At 41.7% G+C, this 21,374-nt stretch overlaps 1 protein-coding gene across 1 annotated transcript in view; it reads right to left on the bottom strand.

Moving 5' to 3' along the window:
- Positions 1 to 21,374, bottom strand: part of CREB3L2 (cAMP responsive element binding protein 3 like 2) — a 121,004-nt gene that overhangs the window by 42,368 nt on the left and 57,262 nt on the right. Inside the window, exon 2 of the mRNA XM_036863271.1 lies at positions 3,033 to 3,249. Coding sequence (XP_036719166.1) covers positions 3,033 to 3,249 — 217 coding nt within the window. The remainder of the gene's footprint in view (positions 1 to 3,032; positions 3,250 to 21,374) is intronic.

Genomic DNA, 21,374 nt, shown 5'->3' with positions numbered 1-21,374 from the left:
TCCTGCCTTGGTGTCTTGGCTCTCTCACTCTTTGGAAGGCACCTATGCTCACCACTACACCACCAACGTATCCCTCACTCTTTGGGAAGCCAGCTCCCATGCTGTGGTGATACTCAAGCAGCGCCATGGAGAGGAACTGATTCACCAGCATCAACTTGCCAGCTATGTAACGGAACCACCTTAGAAGTAGATCTTCTAATCCTGGAAAAGTCTTCAGATAACTGCAGCCTCAGCCAACACCCGATTTCAACCTCATGAGAGATCCTGAACCATGTGGACAAAGAATGCCACCTGCCATATCAGCAAACAAAGGATGTTGTAGCCATCAAGCCCTCAGCCACTGCATCTGTCCCCAGCTGTGCACCCTGAGGGGATTCAGGATGGGAAAGAACAAGATATTGGTCTTAGATAGTTAAGGTGCATATCAGAGAAATGATTTCAATGAGCCCAGACACTTGCATCTTCCTATACAGAGAAAAATGCTAAATTCACTGACTTGAGATGTCTGGTTTTTTTTAATTAACAGTAATCTTTTGATGTTCTGACTACCTGGTTTTTGTTGCAAAAACTCCTATATATACCGGCTCCTCCCTCACCTCTTCCGAGAAGTCCCTCAGAGCTATCTGAGAAGCTGTTTCCCAGGCTTAAGTCCTCAGAAATTCCGCCGAATAAAAAAACATAATTCTCAACTTTTAGGTTGTGCATTTTTTTTTCATTCAACCAACAGAACCACCTTAATGAGCCAGTCCTGAATTCCTGATCCACAGAAATCATGAGAGGTAATCAATGATTACTATTGCTTTAAGCCACGAATTTTGGGAGATCTGTTACACAGCAGTAGATACCTAATACAAGAGGTATTAGAAATGACTTCCACAAAGGAAGTAGGGCTTGAAATAGAGACATCAAAGGAATTGTAGGAATAACAGAGGCAAAGCAGTAAAGAGAATACAGGGAAAACCATGAGCAAAGGCAGATACAAATGTTAAACAGAAACCATGCCCACACAGAACCTCAGGATTGGAAACAAATCTTAAAGGTCAATTTAGTCCAACCTTTCATCTAGTGCTAGAGTCCACTCTAAAAATAAAACAACTAAGGCAGGGACTGCATGAATTTATCTAAGCTAAAACCCAGAAGAAGGCGGACTCCTTACAGTGGTCCTCTGTGTAATGATAAAATGAGGAGTACGTAGTCATAACAGAGACCATATTCCTGCATTTGAACTGAGGTCATTCCTGGAAGTGATTTAATAAGAAATTGAGGGGGAAGGAAGATGGAGAACAGAAGAGGGGAGAAGAAAGACAAAAAGGAGGAGAAGCAGAAGAAACAGAAGCAGGAGAAGGAGGAAAAGAAGGGGATCAGGAAGAAGAACAATAACAACTCTACCACAACAGAAGATGAAAGAGGAAACACTGATTTACTGAAATGCTGTGTGGTGGGCACTGTCCTAAGTTCTTTAAACACATCATCTCATTTTACCCTCACAACAGCTCCACATCCTCAAATTATTTTAGCTCTACTTCTTCCCTTCCTTCCCAGGAGTCTTCCCCTCACCCTGTTCTCCTGATTTGAGGTAGAGAAAGTGGACAAACCACAGAGAGGAAGGATTAAATCATCATGCATCTGACCTCTTGTCAGGAAAAATCTGAGAATACAGTTAAGGCTCCAGAGGGTCCAATCAAGAAAGAATCCACCCACAGATTCGGGGCCTTCCCTTCACTGAGGATATAAGGCCAGATTTCCTGGGCTGCTGGTCAGCAAACCTCTAATCAAAGGAAGAACAGATCTGAGATGGGAAAGAAAAAACCTAGAGCATTCTCTGTCCCAAGATATGATGTTTTACTGATCCCAGAGTTGGTTCTTTTAGAGGCCAGTAGTAGACCTAAGAACAGATTTGGGGCCTTCCCTTCACTGAGTATATAAAGCCAGATTTCCTGGGCTGCTGGTCTGCAAACCTCTAATCAAAGGAAGAACAGATCTGAGATGGGAAAGAAAAAACCTAGAGCATTCTCTGTCCCAAGATATGATGTTTTACTGATCCCAGAGTTGGTTCTCTCAGAGGCCAGTAGTAGACCTAAGAACCCCAACTGGAGGAGGGATTCCTCCACAAAGCTAATAGCCTATTTGTGAAGTTGATAGGAAGCATTTGCCTTTGACCCAAAGAAGCAGGAGGGAGCTTGTTCTGTAGGTAGCCACTTCACAAGATGTTGCCATGTGTACAGTGGTATAGGAAGGGAGGGGAACATCCAGGTCAAGCCAGAGGACATCAAGTTAGTGACCATCCCCCACTCTGGTCATCCTCCTGGGAGAAGAGAGCATATGTCAAACTAGTATTAGAGAATATAGTTTTCAAAACTTAACTCAAGGTACTAAAATAGCTGATTATACTTCTAGGAAAACAAACATAGAAAATTAAAATTTAAAAGTATACATACAGCCTATACCAATTAAAGGCCTATGGATTAATAGTCAAAACATCTGAACATCTCTAAGGCGAGGAAAACTAAACCTTTAACACATACCATACTGATGGCATTGATAATGGACATGAAAGGGTAACCAACGCAAAAAGTCTTAGGAATGCTAGCCAAGATCTCCTATACATGGGGTCAATGAAACATGCTGAAAATAGTTTAAGAGGATGCCCAAGAAGTGTTTATGGAAAGAATGGTCATAAAAATGATTTCTCAGAAAAAAAAAAATGGCATGACCTCTGAAACAATGGATGTACCGGAATTATCAACCAGATAGGCCAACCTGATTTGCAAAAGGATGCTTTGCTGCCCAGTCCACAGGGTCAGAGAAAGCAATTAGTACCATTCAGCTCTAGCCAATTCCCAGAGCACACAGTCTCAGGTAGAGAGAGGTATTCTGTGCCTCTTTGCATTTCCCCATGGCCCAAGCACAAGGCCACACACAGCAGGTATGTGGCTGAAGGGGGCGCTAATGATAACACACACTCCACACCCTCAAGGAGGTCAGAGCCAAAGGTGTCAAGGTCCCAGCTGCTGCCCCTGCTCTGGGTTTACCATCATTGAAGCTGTCACTGGCGGTGACGTGGGCGAACGGTGACTGGGCCCGAGGCTCCTCACACAGGGAGTAGCTGTGCTCGGCCTGAATGAGAGGCGCCGGGGACGTTGGGGACGGCTCTACCTCCATCGACACACTCTTCTCTGAGAGGAAAGGGTCGTTCAGGAGCTGGCCCAAGACGTTCTGGGAAAACTCATCCAGCAGCTCCGAGAAGTGCTACAAGAAACAAAGGAGGAAGGACTCAGTTTCTCTTAACCATGATCTGATAGTTACACACATGTTCTAAAGCAAAAATATCATCCACTGCTTCAGATGAAGTCCCTTATACACAATGTCCAGTTATCTGTTGCTGTGTAGCAAACCACCCCAAAGAGTAGTGGCTTACAACAGCCAAGAGTTATTATCTCTCACTACTCTGTGGGTTGGCTGGGTGGATGTGCTGATTTCACCTGGGTTCACTGACAGAGGCACAATGAGCTGGAAGGCTGGTGGGGGCTGGGCTGGGACACTGGACACCTGGGCCTTTTTCTCAAAGAGGCTCTAGCAGGCTGGGAGTCCTCATAGGATGGTAGAGATGTTCCCAGAGGGAGAAAACCAAAGCTGCATGGCTTCAGAGGGCACACATCATCACTCCCTCCACATTCTTCAGGTCAAGGCAAGTGACAACGCCAGCCCAGAATCATGGGGTGGGAAAATAGACACCACCTCTTGACCAGAGGAACTGGAAAATCACATCGCAGGCAAGTGTAAACAGGATGGCATGACTCACTCGGGGCCATCACTGGAACTATCCACCACATTTTGTATTGGGAATATTTTAAAATAAGCTATCTTGTATTTCTGAAGCATGAAAGTGTTATTTATAGCCAAGTGCCAGGTTCAAAGGCATCAGAGGCAGCTTCCCTCTATTCTCCCAACTACCTGGACTTTGTCCCTTTCTAGTTTTTCCTTAATCTCTTCTCATCTTCCATCTCCAACAACACCACCTCCCTAGCCCCCCGCCATGCCATGACAATGATACAGAAATGGTGTATACATATATTCACAGGGAGTCCTATATCCCTCGTTCCATGGTCCCACACTAAAGGACTGTAGCCCCATCCACTCTCCCTCACTGATAGGGGGATGTTCATGATATGAGGGTCTGTAGAGCTGGGTTTCTCAACCTCAGCACTACTGACATTTTAGATGGGTGATTCTTTGTTATGGGGGGCAGGGTTGTTCTGTGCATTGTAGGATGTTTAGCAGCATTCCTGGCCTCTACTTACTACATGCCAGTAGCACTCCCCTAGTTGTGAAAACCAAAAATGTCTCCAGCCACTGTCAAATGTCCCTTGGCCAGGGCGGTGGGGGGTGGGGGAGTGGGGGTAAGGGGAAGATCACCCTTGGTTTAGAACTACTGCAGTAGAGTATATTAAAAATAATTATAATATAATTTAATTTAAAATTTCACTTGATACCAGCTGTTAGAACCACTTCTACCTTCTTAATGTTCCCTGAGTCACAGACCAACAGGTGTCACCCTTATTGATTAAACTTTAGGGACACCTCTGGTATAGAAAGGAAGTTAGGAAAGCAGGTACAGCAATAAGAGAACTGATTGCAAATGGTGATACTTGGGGTAGACAATGAAAACTCTTGGGATTTGCAGGGCAACTAAGTCCTACCATTGAACTGAAGTGTCAGTGAAGGTGTTATGAAAATGAATGTAGCTTGGGGAAGGGGGGGGCAGGTGGTGACCCTAAGGTTAGAGCTCTAATATTAGGATAGTTGTAGGGCAGAACTTCTGCTTTTGTAAAGGAGAGAAGCAGACAACAGAGAATAGGCCTTGTAGGCTAGGTCCTTAAAGCAGAGTTAGATCGCTGGGTTTCACCAACAGCACAAACATGAGAAATGGCTGCATCTCATCAGGACAGAATGCAGATAACAGGGCACATCCTAACAGGCATGGGTCATCTATGAGAACAAGAGAGGGTGGTTGGGAGAGGGTTCTCTGTATACAAACATATTTAGAACTGAAAGGTCCTTAGAAGCATCTAAGGCAAGAATTCCCAAATGCCAACTGTCTGTACCACAATCACCAGAAGAATTTTGTTTTAGTTGTTTTATAATGGAATATTTCAAGCATTCAGAAAAATTAGAGAGAATAGAACCATGAATAATTATGTATTGATTCCTTTTTTAAAAAATTCTTATTTTTCCACATTGCTACTGCAACTTTTTTCCTTTACTCTTTCTTTCCTTTTTAAAAAATAAAACATGAAGCTCCTATCCAATCCCTTTCTTTCCTCTCAGAGTTAACTACTACCCTGAACTTGGTGTTTATTTTTCCCATCTAGGACTTTACACTTTTACTACATAAGTATGTTTCTATTACAAACATACGGACTTTTTTAACTTTAAATAAACAGCACCATACTTCACACCTCCTCTGCAAGTTTCTTCCTGCAAAAAATTTTTTAGGCTTATTCATGTTTACATGTGTAGCTCTATTTCATTCAGTTAAATTTCTGAATTGTATTACATTGTACTTATCCACTTCCTCTTGAGGCACATTTAAAGATGTTTTTATATACGCTATTGTAATAAACATTATTGAACATAAAGGGAAATTTTAAAACATACAAATCCTATGACCCATCTTCAGAGCTTTTGACTTAGTAGGTCAAAGACAACCATATAAAAACCACCACTACCACCTGTGATTCTAATGTTCACGTCAGTTTTTCAACCATTGAAGGTTGACCCCATCTCCACTCACCACCTCTCTCCCTACACCACTTTACAATTAAGTCCCTGGAAGTTTACAAAGTCACTGGAAGTTTACAAAGTCCGTAGAAGTTTGGACATGCTCAAGGTCAGAGAAAGATTCATGGATTTTGCAGCCATCATGTGCTAAACTTTAGATAGGTCCTGTGGATATAAAATAATAAAGAAGAAGACAGAAAAAACCCTACCTTCCTTGAACTGATCATCTAGACCAGTGTTTTTCAAACTTTTATGTGCATATGAATCACCTGGGGATCTTAAGGCATAGACATTGATTCACAAATCTAGGTGGGCCTGAGATTCTGCATTACTAATCAGCTCCCAGGTAATGCTGCTGGCCCATGGACCGGACTTTGCATGGCAAGGAGTGGAACAGCTTCAAGGCTAAGACTAGGATGCAGGTTTCCTGACTCTCTGATAACCTGAAGCCAGGGTCTGATTCCCTAAGCGGCTCCCCAAAGACAAATTTACTGGTTACCTGAGGGTGAATATTCTGCAAGCATTTGAAGGAATTCCTTTCAAGACCAAAATTAAGGAAACAAGAAGAGAAATAAATGCCACAATGTAAAATGCAAAAGCAAGACTTGAACTCACAATCCCTGCATTCCCAAGCCACAATTCTGTCCCTGTGCTGCAGTGTCAGCCCTTGCCAGCTATGCTGGCCCATCTATGCCTCTGGAATCCTGAGGCAAGGCTCTCTTTGATTGCCGGTGCTTTCCCATGGAAGCTGGCCAGGCTGGGCTACTCTGCTGACACCGTTTTCTTTCTCTTGAGCAGCACTAATGAATGTTTTCATGAACATCCCCTGGATAACCAATAATAAACCTTCTCTAACTCTGCTAACCATCCCTGACCTCCCCTTACTTTGGATTTTGTAGTGATTATCATGTCACCAAACAATTTAGTCCTAAATGACAGGGAGTCCTGAAGAACTCATGGTTGTTACCAAATGCATTATGACAACCTTCCATCTGGAAAAAGAAGCTCCTCAGAAGAAGGGAGAAACTGTGCTTAACCACCACCCACACCGAGGAACTCAGCAAAGTGGTGAGCACTGAGAAGGTCCCAGAGAGACACTTGTGTGTCTTTGGGGTCCCAAAGATACGCCCAACTTGTCCCAACCAGACGCTGTGACTCAGCCCAGCACATTAGCTCCAGCTGGGTCTCCTTGGCAGCTATGGGCTCTGGGGCTCAGCAGACAGGTCAAGCTCCCACTGCCTGTGCAGGAACCAGGCCAGAATCAGACCATCTTTAATGCCAGTGAGAGAGGGGCATATGGTCTTGGAGGCCGAAGACCAGAGAAAGGAGCAAAGTGAGCCTCAAAGAGGGAGGCTTTCTGCCTACAAACACTTTAGCAAAGGACTACTCGTGTAGTAGTTCAAGGGCTATGAAATGTCAGTTGAATTCTTTCAAAGACATGGCATAATAGCATTTTACCATTCTGCCTAAGAGTTTCATCAAGCTTTATGGGTTTATAATACTTTCACAGCTTTCCCCTCAACCAGTGTTCACAACAGTCCTGGGAAGTTGGCTTTAAACCCACTGTCCAAGGTCTCAGTCACCTACTGTTTGAGCTTGGCCTTGAACACAGATCCTCTTATTGCAAATTGACCAAACTTTCCCCACATTATTTCTCCTAGGAAAGAAGCATCCGAGCTTTACAACCCAACGGCTTGGATAAAGTTCTAACCAGGATGAAAACGTGATGCTGATGCTGATCATTAATGAAGATGTTGATAGGATCAGGTGGTAGGCTCATCTGATGGACTTAGTGCTTGACACATTAGATTTTCAGAAAATGAGCTAAGTGCTTTGCTATAAGGTAGGCATATCTCCAGGTATAGATGAGAAAACTGGGGCTCAGGTTGGTTAGGTACGTTGCCTAAGGTTGGAGTTGCATTAACTGAATTAATATTCCATCCCAAGGCTAGCCAGTTCCAAAGCCCATGCACTTTCTACCGCGGAATGCTCCATCATTTAAGTCAGCCTCTAAAGCTGACATGTAGTAGAGACTGGATTTTAAAAAACAAAAGACAGACTCACTGACAGCCCATCCACTCATCCATTATGAACACACAGTCTTCACATTCGAAGTGTAGAAATGTGTCAGGGGTTTGTTAGATGGAGAGGCTCCTGGTATCACTTCCACGGGGCATCAGCAATGAGAACAGAAATATTTTCTTGCCCTTTGAGCGTGGTTCTGCCAAAGGGTTCAAAGCCACATCACAGGCTCTCCAGTTGGAAGAAACTTCCTGTCGAGGTTAAACCTCTATCTCATGACATGAATGTTCCTCATCTCCTCAGTGAAGATGCATGCAACTTCCTTTATGAAACCTTTTCAAGGTCTGTCTCCCCATTACTAAAGACCTGGCATTTAACATCCTTCAACCTGGCCCCAACCGTCCTGTGAAGTCTTGTCCCCCTTTATTCTTTTTTTTTTTTTAATTTTTTTTGATGTGGACCATTTTTTTTTATGATTTATTTTTGTTTTTATTGTTTAATATTCCTTAAGAATGTGAAGATCCTATTGTACTTTTCTTTATTTTTTTTCAATTTTCTCTATAGTTTATTAATAAGTCAAAAGAAATTTTTTTTTTCTTAAAAAAGAGAAGCATCATAAACCTTTTCCTTCTCCTAGTTCTTGGGTCCTTTTTTTTTCACACACACACACACTGTATTTTATTTTTACAAGAGATAAATAAACTGACACCAAGCATTGTAAATGGATGACCACAACAAAAAAGCAACAGTGATTGCAATTACCAAACACAAAACACACTCATACTGTGTCATAATATTGACATTCAGTCCAGTAATCCTCCACTGTAACAGCTCCTTTACTTTGCAGTGAAAATTGATTTGTATATTTTTTGCCTCTGAGTCCTTGTGGGATTTTTTTTTTTTTAACTCAAACAGAAAGTCACAAAAATTATAATCATCCTCATCAGTTCACTCAGTCCCATGTAATTTTTTTTTCATCTTGATCTTTTGTTAGCACTTTTATGAGTTCATCAGTTTTCCATTAGAGTTCTGAAAATGCTTATTCATTCAGTTCAGCAGTATAGTCAGTAACCAGAAACCTGTACTTGTCAGTCTTTTCCATGAATTCCTTGAAGATGAAACCCTTTTATAAGAACATACTTGCAAAAGCATCAGAGTACACCCAGAACTGTCTGTAAATGACAAAAGACTTAAAAATGACCACGGTTAAAGATTTGATGAAAGTTCATCATAATGCAATTGACAAGGAAATTTAGTTCTTTCTGACATATACATTTTAAAGTAATAACTAGAATTATGACTTATAACATTATACCAGAACATATAAGATTTTTAGAAATTTCATGTAATGCCTGTAACATTTATATTAACATATTTCCATACAAATAACCCAAAGAAAGTTTTGTATTAGTTGTTTTTTGTTTGTTTGTTTTTTTATACTGCAGGTTCTTATTAGTCATCAATTTTATACACATCAGTGTATACATGTCAATCCCAATCGCCCAATTCAGCACACCACCATCCCCACCCCACCGCAGTTTTCCCCCCTTGGTGTCCATATGTCTGTTCTCTACATCTGTGTCTCAACTTCTGTCCTGCAAACCAGTTCATCTGCACCATTTTTCTAGGTTCCACATACATGCGTTAATATACGATATTTGTTTTTCTCTTTCTGACTTACTTCACTCTGTACGACAGTCTTTAGATCCATCCACGTCTCAACAAATGACTCAATTTTGTTCCTTTTTATGGCTGAGTAATATTCCACTGTATATATGTACCACAACTTCTTTATCCATTCGTCTGTCGATGGGCATTTAGGTTGCTTCCATGACCTGGCTATTGTAAATAGTGCTGCAATGAACATTGGGTTGCATGTGTCTTTTTGAATTATGGTTTTCTCTGGGTATATGCCCAGTAGTGGGATTGCTGGATCATATGGTAATTCTATTTTTAGTTTTTTAAGGAACCTCCATACTGTTCTCCATAGTGGCTGTATCAATTTACATTCCCACCAACAGTGCAAGAGGGTTCCCTTTTCTCCACACCCTCTCCAGCATTTGTTGTTTGTAGATTTTCTGAGGATGCCCATTCTAACTGGTGTGAGGTGATACCTCATTGTAGTTTTGATTTGCATTTCTCTAATAATTAGTGAGGTTGAGCAGCTTTTCATGTGCTTCTTGGTCATCTGTATGTCTTCTTTGGAGAAATGTCTATTTAGGTCTTCTGCCCATTTTTGGATTGGGTTGTTTGTTTCTTTAATATTGAGCTGCATGAGCTGTTTATATATTTTGGAGATAAATCCTTTGTCCATTGATTCGTTTGCAAATATTTTCTCCCATTCTGAGGGTTGTCTTTTTGTCTTCTTTATGGTTTCCTGGGCTGTGCAAAAGCTTTGAAGTTTCATTAGGTGCCATTTGTTTATTTTTGTTTTTATTTCCATTACTCTAGGAGGTGGATCAAAAAAGATCTTGCTGTGATTTATGTCAAAGAGTGTTCTTCCTATGTTTTCCTCTAAGAGTTTTATAGTGTCCGGTCTTAGATTTAGGTCTTTAATCCATTTTGAGTTTATTTTTGTGTATGGTGTTAGGGAGTGTTCTAATTTCATTCTTTTACATGTAGCTGTCCAGTTTTCTCAGCACCATTTATTGAAAAGACTGTCTTTTCTCCATTGTATATCCTTGCCTCCTTTGTCATAGATTGGTTGACCATAGGTGCATGGGTTTATCTCTGGGCTTTCTATCTTGTTCCATCTATGTTTCTGTATTTGTGCCAGTACCATATTGTCTTGATTACTGTAGCTTTGTAGTATAGTCTGAAGTCAGGGAGTCTGATTCCTCCAGCTCCATTTTTTTCCCTCCAGACTGCTTTGGCTATTTGGGGTCTTTTGTGTCTCCATACAAATTTTAAGATTTTTTGTTCTAGTTCCATAAAAAATGCCATTGGTAATTTGATAGGGATTGCATTGAATCTGTAGATTGCTTTGGGTAGTATAGTCATTTTAACAATATTGATTCTTCCAATCCAAGAACATGCTCTATCTCTCCATCTGTTGGTATCATCTTTAATTTCTTTCATCAGTGTCTTATAGTTTTCTGCATACAGATCTTTTGTCTCCCTAGGTAGGTTTATTCCTAGGTATTTTATCCTTTTGTTGCAATGGTAAATGGGAGTCTTTCCATAATTTCTCTTTCAGATTTTTCATCATTAGTCTATAGGAATGCAAGAGATTTCTGTGCATTAATTTTGTATCCTGCAACTTTACCAAATTCATTGATTAGCTCTAGTAGTTTTCTGGTGGCATTTTTAGGATTCTCTATGTATAGTATCATGCAATCTGCAAACAGTGACAGTTTTACTTCTTCTTTTCCAATTTGTATTCCTTTTATTTCTTTTTCTTCTCGGATTGCCGTGGGTAGGACTTCCAGAACTATGTTGAATAACAGTGGTGAGAGTGGACATCCTTGTCTCATTCCTGATCTTAGAGGAAGTGTTTTCAGTTTTTCACCATTGAGAATGATGTTTGCTGTGGGTTTGTCATATATGGCCTTTATTATGTTGAGGTAGGTTCCCTCTATGCCCACTTTCTGGAGAGTTTTTATCATAAATGGGTGTTGAATTTTGTCAAAAGCTTTTTCTGCATCTATTGAGATGATCATATGGTTTTTATTCTTCAGTTTGTTAATATGGTGTATCACATTGATTGATTTGTGTATATTGAAGAATCCTTGCATCCCTGGGATAAATCCCACTTGATCGTGGTGTATGATCCTTTTAATGTGTGGTTGGATTCTGTTTGCTAGTATTTTGTTGAGGATTTTTGCATCGATATTCATCAGTGATATTGGTCTGTAATTTTCTTTTTTTGTAGTATTTTTGTCTGGTTTTGGTATCAGGGTGATGGTGGCCTCATAGAATGAGTTTGGGAGTGTTCCTTCCTCTGCAATTTTTTGGAAGAGTTTGAGAAGGATGGGTGTTAGCTCTTCTCTAAATGTTTGATAAAATTCACCTGTGAAGCCATCTGGTCCTGGACTTTTGTTTGTTGGAAGATTTTTAATCACAGTTTCAATTTCATTACTTGTGATTGGTCTGTTCATATTTTCTGTTTCTTCCTGGTTCAGTCTTGGAAGGTTATACCTTTCTAAGAATTTGTCCATTTCTTCCAGGTTGTCCATTTTATTGGCATAGAGTTGCTTGTAGTAGTCTCTTAGGATGCTTTGTATTTCTGTGTTGTGTGTTGTAACTTCTCCTTTTTCATTTCTAATTTTATTGATTTGAGTCCTCTCCCTCTTTTTCTGGATGAGTCTGGCTAATGGTTTATCAATTTTTTTTATCTTCTCAAAAAACCAGCTTTTAGTTTTATTGATCTGTGCTATTGTTTTCTTTGTTTCTATTTCATTTATTTCTGCTCTGATCTTTATGATTTCTTTCCTTCTGCTAACTTTGGGTTTTGTTTGTCCTTCTTTCTCTAGTTCCTTTAGGTGTAAGGTTAGATTGTTTACTTGAGATTTTTCTTGTTTCTTTAGGTAGGCTTGTATTGCTATAAACTTCCCTCTTAGAACTGCTTTTGCTGCATCCCATAGGTTTTAGATCATCGTGTTTTCATAGGTTTTGTCATTTGTCTCTAGGTATTTTTTGATTTCCTCTTTGATTTCTCCAGTCATCTCTTGATTATTTAGTAACGTATTGTTTAGCCTCCATGTGTTTGCATTTTTTACGTTTTTTTTTTCCCTGTAATTCATTTCTAATCTCACAGCGTTGTGGTCAGAAAAGATGCTTGATATAATTTCAATTTTCTTAAATTTACTGAGGCTTGATTTGTGACCCAAGTAATGATCTATCCTGGAGAATGTTCCATGCGCACCTGAGAAGAAAGTGTAATCTGCTGTTTTTGGATGGAATGTCCTATAAATATCAATTAAATCTATCTGGTCTATTGTGTCATTTAAAGCTTCTGTTTGCTTATTTATTTTCATTTTGGATGATCTGTCCATTGGTGTAAGTGAGGTGTTAAAGTCCCCCACTATTACTGTGTTACTGTCAATTTCCTCTTTTATAGCTGTTAGCAGTTGCCTTATGTATTGAGGTGCTCCTATGTTGGGTGCATATATATTTATAATTGTTATATCTTCTTCTTGGATTGATCCCTTGATCATTATGCAGTGTCCTTCCTTGTCTCTTGTAACATTCTTTATATTAAAGTCTATTTTATCTGATATGAGTATAGCTACTCCAGCTTTCTTCTGATTTCCATTTGCATGGAATATCTTTTTCCATCCCCTCACTTTCAGTCTGTATGTGTCCCTAGGTCTGAAGTGGGTCTCTTGTAGACAGCATATATATGGGTCTTGTTTTTGTACCATTCAGCAAGCCTGTGTCTTTTGGTTGGAGCATTTAATCCATTCACGTTTAAGGTAATTATCGATATGTATGCTCCTATGACCATTTTCTTAATTGTTTTGGGTTTGTTTTTGTAGGTCCTTTTCTTCTCTTGTGTTTCCCACTTAGAGAAGTTCCTTCAGCATTTGTTGTAGAGCTGGTTTGGTGGTGAATTCTCTTAGCTTTTGCTTGTCTGTAAAGCTTTTGATTTCTCCATTGAATCTGAATGAGATCCTTGCCGGGTAGAGTAATCTTGGTTGTAGGTTCTTCCCTTTCATCACTTTAAGTATATCATGCCACTCCCTTCTGGCTTGTAGAGTTTCTGCTGAGAAATCAGCTGTTAACCTTATGGGAGTTCCCTTGTATGTTATTTGTCATTTTTCCCTTGCTTTCAATAATTTTTCTTTGTTTTTAATTTTTGCCAATTTGATTACCATGTGTCTCAGCATGTTTCTCCTTGGGTTTATCATGTATGGGACTCGCTGCCCTTCCTGGACTTGGGTGGCTGTTTCCTTTCCCATGTTAGGGAAGTTTTCGAGTATAATCTCTTCAAATATTTTCTCTGGTCCTTTCTCTCTCTCTTCTCCTTCTGGGACCCCTATAATGTGAATGTTGTTGCGTTTAATGTTGTCCCAGAGGTCTCTTAGGCTGTCTTCATTTCTTTTCATTCTTTTTTCTTTAGTCTATTCCGCAGCAGTGAATTCCACCATTCTGTCTTCCAGGTCACCTATCCATTCTTCTGCCTCAGTTATTCTGCTATTGATTCCCTCTAGTGTAGTTTTCATTTCAGTTATTGTATTGTTCATCTCTGTTTGTTTGTTCTTTAATTCTTCTAGGTCTTTGTTAAACATTTCTTGCATCTTCTCGATATTTGCCTCCATTCTTTTTCCGAGGTCCTGGATCATCTTCACTATCATTATTCTGAATTCTTTTTCTGGAAGGTTGCCTATCTCCACTTCATTTAGTTGTTTTTCTTGGGTTTCATCTTGTTCCTTCATCTGGTATATAGCCCTCTGTCTTTTCATCTTGTCTATCTTTCTGTGAATGTGGTTTTTGTTCCACAGGCTGCAGGATTGTAGTTCTTCTTGCTTCTGCTCTCTGCCCTCTGGTGGATTAGGCTAAGAGGCTTGATGGGAGGGACTGGTGGTGGGTAGAGCTGACTGTTGCTCTGGTGGGCAGAGCTCAGTAAAACTTTAATCCACTTGACTGTTGATGGGTGGGGCTGGGTTCCCTCCCTGTTGGTTGTTTGGCCTGAGGCAACCCAACACTGGAGCCTACCTGGGCTCTTTGGTGGGGCTTATGACAGACTCTGGGAGGGCTCACGCCAAGGAGTACTTCCCAGAACTTCTGCTGCCAGTGCCCTTGTCCACATGGTGAAACAGAGCCACACCCCCGCCTCTGCAGGAGAACTTCCAACACTAGCAGGTAGGTCTGGTTCAGTCTCCCCCGGGGTCACTGCTCCTTCCCCTGGGTCCCAATGCACACACTACTTTGTGTGTGCCCTCCAAGAGTGGAGTCTCTGTTTCCCCCAGTCCTGTCGAAGTCCTGCAATCAATTCTCACTAGGCTTCAAAGTCTGATTCTCTAGGAATTCCTCCTCCTGTTGCCAGACCCCCAGGTTGGGAAGCCTGACGTGGGGCTCAGAACCTTCACTCCAGTGGGTGGACTTCTGTGGTATAAGTGTTCGCCAGTCTGTGAGTCACCCACCCAGCAGTTATGGGATTTGATTTTACTGTGATTGCGCCCCTCCTACCATCTCATTGTGGCTTCTCCTTTGTCTTTGGATGTGAGGTATCTTTTTTGGTGAGTTCCAGTGTCTTCCTGTCAATGATTGTCCAGCAGCTAGTTGTGATTCTGGTGTTCTCGCAAGAGGGAGTGAGAGCACGTCCATCTACTCCGCCCTCTTGGTTCCTCCCCCCTGATGTGGACCATTTTTAAAGTCTTTATGGAATTTGTTACAATACTGCTTCTGTTTTATGTTTTGTTTTTTTGGCCATGAGGCATGTGGGATCTTAGCTCCCCAACCAGGGAATGAACCCACACCGCCTGCATTGGAAGGTGAAGTTTTAACCACTGGACCACCAGGGAAGTCACTCCCTTTATTCTAATACATGACATTTTCATTCCAGCCCTAACAGTGTCCATATTGGACACTGGAGCAATACAGCTTTGGAGCCAGATGACTGGATTTGAATCCTGGCTCCTAGCTGTGCAAACCTGAAGAAGACCCTTCAGTTTTCAAAACTCCAGTTTGCTCCAACTGTAAAGTGAGGATAACAATACTACCAGCTTCCTGTTGTGATGATTAAATTAAATAATGCATGTAATGCACCTAACGCTTCACTGGCAGAGCAATCAATTTTTTAAAAAGCTTTTTAAAAAAACAAAACCCTATCAAAATTAAAACAAAATGTGGGCATTCTCTACTTGTACACTGGCTCCCCCCACTGTTCTTCCTAGAATATGCTTTCATTTTCCTCTTCTATCAGGAATCTACCTAAAACAAAATAAATCTATTTCTTTTACAAAGTCATCCTAGACAGACACAGCTTGAACTGATCTTTCACTTCCCTGACAAACTACAGCTCTTCAAATAAGTATTTCTTTTTTTTTTTTTTTTTTTTTTTTAATTTTATTTATTTATTTATTTATTTATGGCTGTGTTGGGTCTTCGTTTCTGTGCGAGGGCTTTCTCTAGTTGTGGCAGGTGGGGGCCACTCTTCATCGCGGTGCGCGGGCCTCTCGCTATCGCGGCCTCTCTTGTTGCGGAGCACAGACTCCAGACGCGCAGGCTCAGTAATTGTGGCTCACGGGCCTAGTTGCTCCGCAGCATGTGGGATCCTCCCAGACCAGGGCTCGAACCCGTGTCCCCTGCATTAGCAGGCAGATTCTCAACCACTGCGCCACCAGGCAAGCCCAAGTATTTCTTAATTGGACATTTTTTTTTTACTTTCCTTTGATGTTCCTTTCATTGACAACTTAAAGTTTTTGTCATTAGGCCTTATAAATTCTGTGACCCAGATGTAAACATTTTTACCTACCCCCCTCTGAGCCCAGCACAGATCACAGATCATATGTACTCACCAATTTTCTCTTCTTTCCACCTATTATTATTGTATAACATCCCAGTCAAGCAGTAAACAAATCTGAATTAGAGCCCAGGCCTCCCCAACAATTATAAATAAATGCTATCCAATGTCTAAAACACATATCCAAACTTACAAATCAGATAAATTAAGAGAAGTTGTTAACCTTACATAAATTACTAACTTTATAAGAAGTTACCCTGGCTCTGAAGCATTTACACTTGTGTTTGCAGGTCCTTAACTAGCTGTCAAGGGAGCTTGCAAGGAAAGAGTGGTTTAAAGTCTGGGCTGCCTCCTTTTGCTAACAATTGTCCCAAGAACCAGGGTCGTGGGGGTGAGGAAGGGGAGTAAAGTAGGAGGAAAATGAAGGATTCGTAATTCTTGAGCTCCAGTAACTGGTTGTATAAAGACATGAAGCTGTCTTCCTCGTGCTGCTCAGCACGGGGGTTCACTCACTCAACAGAGTGAGCAGCTACTGTGAGCAAAGCCTGGGCTGGGCAAGGGGTGGACAGAACATGATTAAAGGTCATCTTATAAAGAGAGGACTGTCCTGAGGTGCAACATGAGTTATCTGAAGTATGTCGTATGACTGCTGGGCTCATAGAGCAGGTTCTAAAGCAATTTTGTCCCCCTGATGTGGGCCCAACATCTTTTGTGCTGGATCAGAGTTGGGACAGGAGTTCTAGTCTCAGCCCTACACCTCACTGGTTGTCACCCCACCTCTTCTGGATTCTGTCTCCTCGTCTGTAAAACTGTGTGTGTGTGTGTGTGGGAAGGTGAGGGGAAGTGATGGAGTAGACTTTGGACTTGGTCAGTAGTTCCTCACCTTTTTTTTGATATGTAGACCCTTTTGAGAATCTAATGAAAGCTTCCTGCTGGAAAAATGCCCACGGGCACTACACACCAAGTGCAGGATTCTGTGGGGCTCCCCCCAGCTCCCCCCGGGCTCTGTCCATGGAGAGGAGGATTCCGTGGATTCCGGCTAGACGCTCCCAGCAGAGGTGATAGTAATAACACACGACGCATTATCAGTCATTGCTGACAAGCTATTCGGCTCTGCTGCACTATAATTTTCTAAAATGTGGCAGGCGATATTAAAATGGAAAAGCTTTGCAACTTAGGAAAAGGAGGGAAAACGCCCTCTTTCTGCTTCTTGGGTTTGTTTAGCTTTGCCCCTGTTACCCTGCCCAGGGGCAGTGAAATGGGTGGGGCGCAAGCTCCGAAAGCAGAACTTGACCGCTCCCTGCGGGAGGCCCGGGTCCAAGGCTCGGGCTCCGCCGCCCGCTCCCCACAAAGATCCTATTCTCCAGGCCCGCCGCCTGGAAACCGGCTGCTGGCTGGAGGCTCCGTCTCAGGCAGGGGAAGAAGCGTTTTTACTGAAAAATCGCAGCTAGGAGCCTTGCCCAGAGCACAGAATGCTCCACAGACAGCAGTCACGGATACAGTGGACACGGCCGGGGCAAGCTGACAACCCCCAAAGCCTCAAAGAAACGCAGGGAAGTAATTTGGAGGGCACGCCTCAAATTCACTTTAGAAACCAAGGTTTCCCTCCAGTAAAACACAGTTCGCCTGTATTGCGGAGGACGGAGGGAGGTGAGGGAGAGAGGGGAGGGGGAAGGGGGAGGGAGGGGGAGGGGGGGAATAGGTACCCTCGCCCCTCCACTCTCCCAGGGGCCCACCTTCAAGGAGCCGCACCTTAGACATGAGGGGATTCCTGCCCTGCATACGTGCCCTGCGCACATACCACACAGAAAAGGGCCAGATGACCACCTGGAGAAGAAAAGGCCACTTTGTCAAAGTTACAAGAAAAAAAAAAAAAAGGCTCACAAGTCAAATCCTATTACAGTGAAATTTCAAGGGGACCCAATTTTTTTCTGGTACCAAAATTTAGATACATTACATATTTCTCTAAAAAAAAAAAAAAAATTGGGAGCTGACGCTTGGAACTCTGTTACACAAGAGGTTTGGGAATTTGGGGGGTTTTGTTTCTTTGATGAAGTGATGTTGGCTTTACTGAAATTTTACAAGCAGTGGCAAAAATTGTTTTTTAAAGAGCCCAATTCCAAAACATGCACACTATGGTTTCTAATATCCAGATGTGGCTTTCTTTGTAAAACAAGTGTGTGAAATATGTCAAATTATAAAGGCACTGGGGATGCTTATTTAAAGGAAACCTGCTATAAGTCCATTGATAGGACATATTCTATTTTCTGTAAAAAGAGTCACCCCTAATTTATTATGTAAATATAAAGTTTTACATATGTTATGTGCTTCAAGGGAGATGCACCAATACTAATTCCTTTTTAAACTACATCATTCTTCATCATTAAAACAGGTAATGATGCACTTTCTCTGAATGCAGTCCAATCCTGAATGGTCTACAGCAGTTCTTAGCTTAACATTTGATGTGAAAAAAAATTCATTGCTTCATTTTATACAAACAAATCAGTTAATGAGATTATGAGAAAAACACCAGTGGTGGCTTCTGCTGGCAAAGGAAAGCTAAGAGATTCAGCATTAGCTGGCACAAAGAAACTCAATCTGCCTACTTCTTGGCTCACTTACATAGACAGCTGCAAATGCCCTAAAATGCACTTCTTAGTTCTTTCTGAACCCAAACTAGCCTTAGCCTGGTGGAAGGCCTCTCCTTCCATGGCTTAACAGTATCTAACCAATCCCCACAGGAATAAAAATGTCAAGAAAATATAATAATAATATCATCTCCCATGTTCAACACATAATGGTTTACATATGACAAAACACTTCCACATCACTGTTGTATCTGATCTTGACAAGATCAAGGATCGTCCAGAGTGTACAGCTGGAGGTTGTGGAGCAGAGTGCAGTAGGGCAGGATTCCTGCTTTCTGGTTCCCACGCCCATATACCTTCAGCACAGCCTCCTCCCTCCCGATCACTAACACAGAGACCTCAGCAACCAGATTCCTGACTGTCAAATGCTTCTTGAATTGCAATGTGGGCCTGAGATCTGGGCAATCTCCTCATATTATGGGAGGAAATCCTTAGGGTCCTTTCAGAGCAGGCAGAACCATTCCAGAAATAAATTATAGTCCATATAAGATGGAGGAGTCCTCTTTGATTGGTTTTGAGAAACTCAAACCATCCCCCAGAGTCCTTCTATTGCCTCTTCCTTCTGCCAAACAGACAGCTGAATTCTCCCAACAAACAAAAGCCCTTCAAAACCATGATCAAGCCAACCATTCAAGGCTGAGGGAGTAGAGGATCTGCCATTCTGTTCTCTACATCCACGGTGGGAGAGCCAGAGGTACCTGGGATGGTGAGAGGCAGCCATCAGGGTGACCGATTCTTCCTTCCCGCCTACTCCGCTTTGACCCCTAAATCCAGATTCTACCTCCACACTCTCAATGGGAGTGCTGGTGACCCTGTGGGGCTTTCTGCCTGATCTGTCCTACAGGCCAAAGCCAACAAAATGTTTGCTTTTAACCTTAAAATTCTCCCACACTTAAAATTCTCCAACATAACTCACAGTCCAAATTCCCCCCAGTTAGACTTAAAATTGATTGAAGTTTCTTATTCACTATTTCCTGGTTAATGTCCCTGAAGAGTTTCTTCCTAATTGATGTTTTATCCTTTGTTTGATACTCTTCCTGTCCTTTACCTTCAATTTGCAGGTTTCAACCCTTTTATGTTCTCATTATCTGAGGAAATTCAGAGGCTGTTTTGGTCAGGCTCTTCTAATTGGGTCTCTTGCCCCCTCTACAAACATAATCTGGTCCTCTCAGGTTCCTTCCACTCTCCTAAACAGAAAACAACTTCCCATTTTCCCTCCTCCATCACACACCTTCCATTACCAAGATTTCGGTCTTTACTCCACCAGGAAACACCCAGGGCATTCCCTTATATCCTTCAGTGAAGGCCCAGGCTAAGACATTCATTGTTTGTAAGCTCTTAGGTCCGACCCTAAAACAACCAAAATCTGGTATTTTGCCATTCCAGAAAAACTTCTGATTATGATAACAGGCTCCAAATCATAGACTGATGAAGCATGAAGAAACACTGGAAATCATCTGAGTCTACTTGGTCATTCTAATTTGAGAAATGACCTCTAATTTGAGATCTAGGGTGGTACATGAAATCAAAGAGTTGAAGGTTGACCTCTTTATACTATAGATTCTGTAATAAGAAAGGTGGTGACTAACCATTAAGGATCACCAAACAGATGACTGAAGAGGGTCCCATTAGCCGTCCTCCATGGGATTCTCTGAACAGGACATATGTTTTTCTTTTTTTTTTTCTTTTTTTTAGGACATATGTTTTGCAATAAGAGAATCTGTCTCCAAGTCAAGATCCAATGCCAAAGATGTCAGATATGAAAATTAAAGGATCCCATAAACTTTTTATGAAAAAAAAATGGCATACTCCCTCGAAAGCTATCCTTTATTTGTGAGCCAGATATGTCGTAAGAATTACTGAGATAATCTCATCCCTAGAATGCACGAAGGAGTAAAGGGAAAGTGCTTCAGACGTACAAGAAATTATCTGCCCTGTTTTGTAAATGCACAGGGATGACTCACTGCCAGAAAGTACTCCTTCACCCCCAGATAAAAGCAAGAAAAAATCCAGAGGTTACCAAACTGGGAGACCCAGGCAAGTTCTGGCTTAAAACCACTTAGATTCTCACTCTGTCAGATCTCACAGTCATGCCCCACCTCTCTGGAATGCTGGCCTGCTGAAACATACCAGAGAATCTTAACCATCTGAAGGAGTATTTTATGCACGGGAGTCATGAGTCAGAGGACACATATGCTAGATCAGCTCTGTAATTATCAGCAATAACCTTGGGCCCGTCACTCATGCTTTCTGTTCCACCTGAAATTAGGAAGAATACATTCTGCCATTCAAAATTGTTGTGAAGATAAAATGAAGTCATAGATAGTCTGATCTAGATATAATATAGTACCATAGTAGGTGAAAATTAGCTGAGAACCATTAGTGGGCTATGAACATGGAAGCTCCCTCACAGTCATCCATATAGTTATTTCTTACCTCCACCTTGACCAGCCAGTTAGCAATGGCCATTAGTGGGAGCATGGCACCCATTGGCTGTCTGCTCCTGCATGTTTCTT

This window comes from Balaenoptera musculus, chromosome 9, assembly GCF_009873245.2.
Source record: "Balaenoptera musculus isolate JJ_BM4_2016_0621 chromosome 9, mBalMus1.pri.v3, whole genome shotgun sequence".
NCBI classification, from domain to species: Eukaryota; Metazoa; Chordata; class Mammalia; order Artiodactyla; family Balaenopteridae; genus Balaenoptera; species Balaenoptera musculus.
This window is presented reverse-complemented; position numbering and strand designations above follow the sequence as displayed.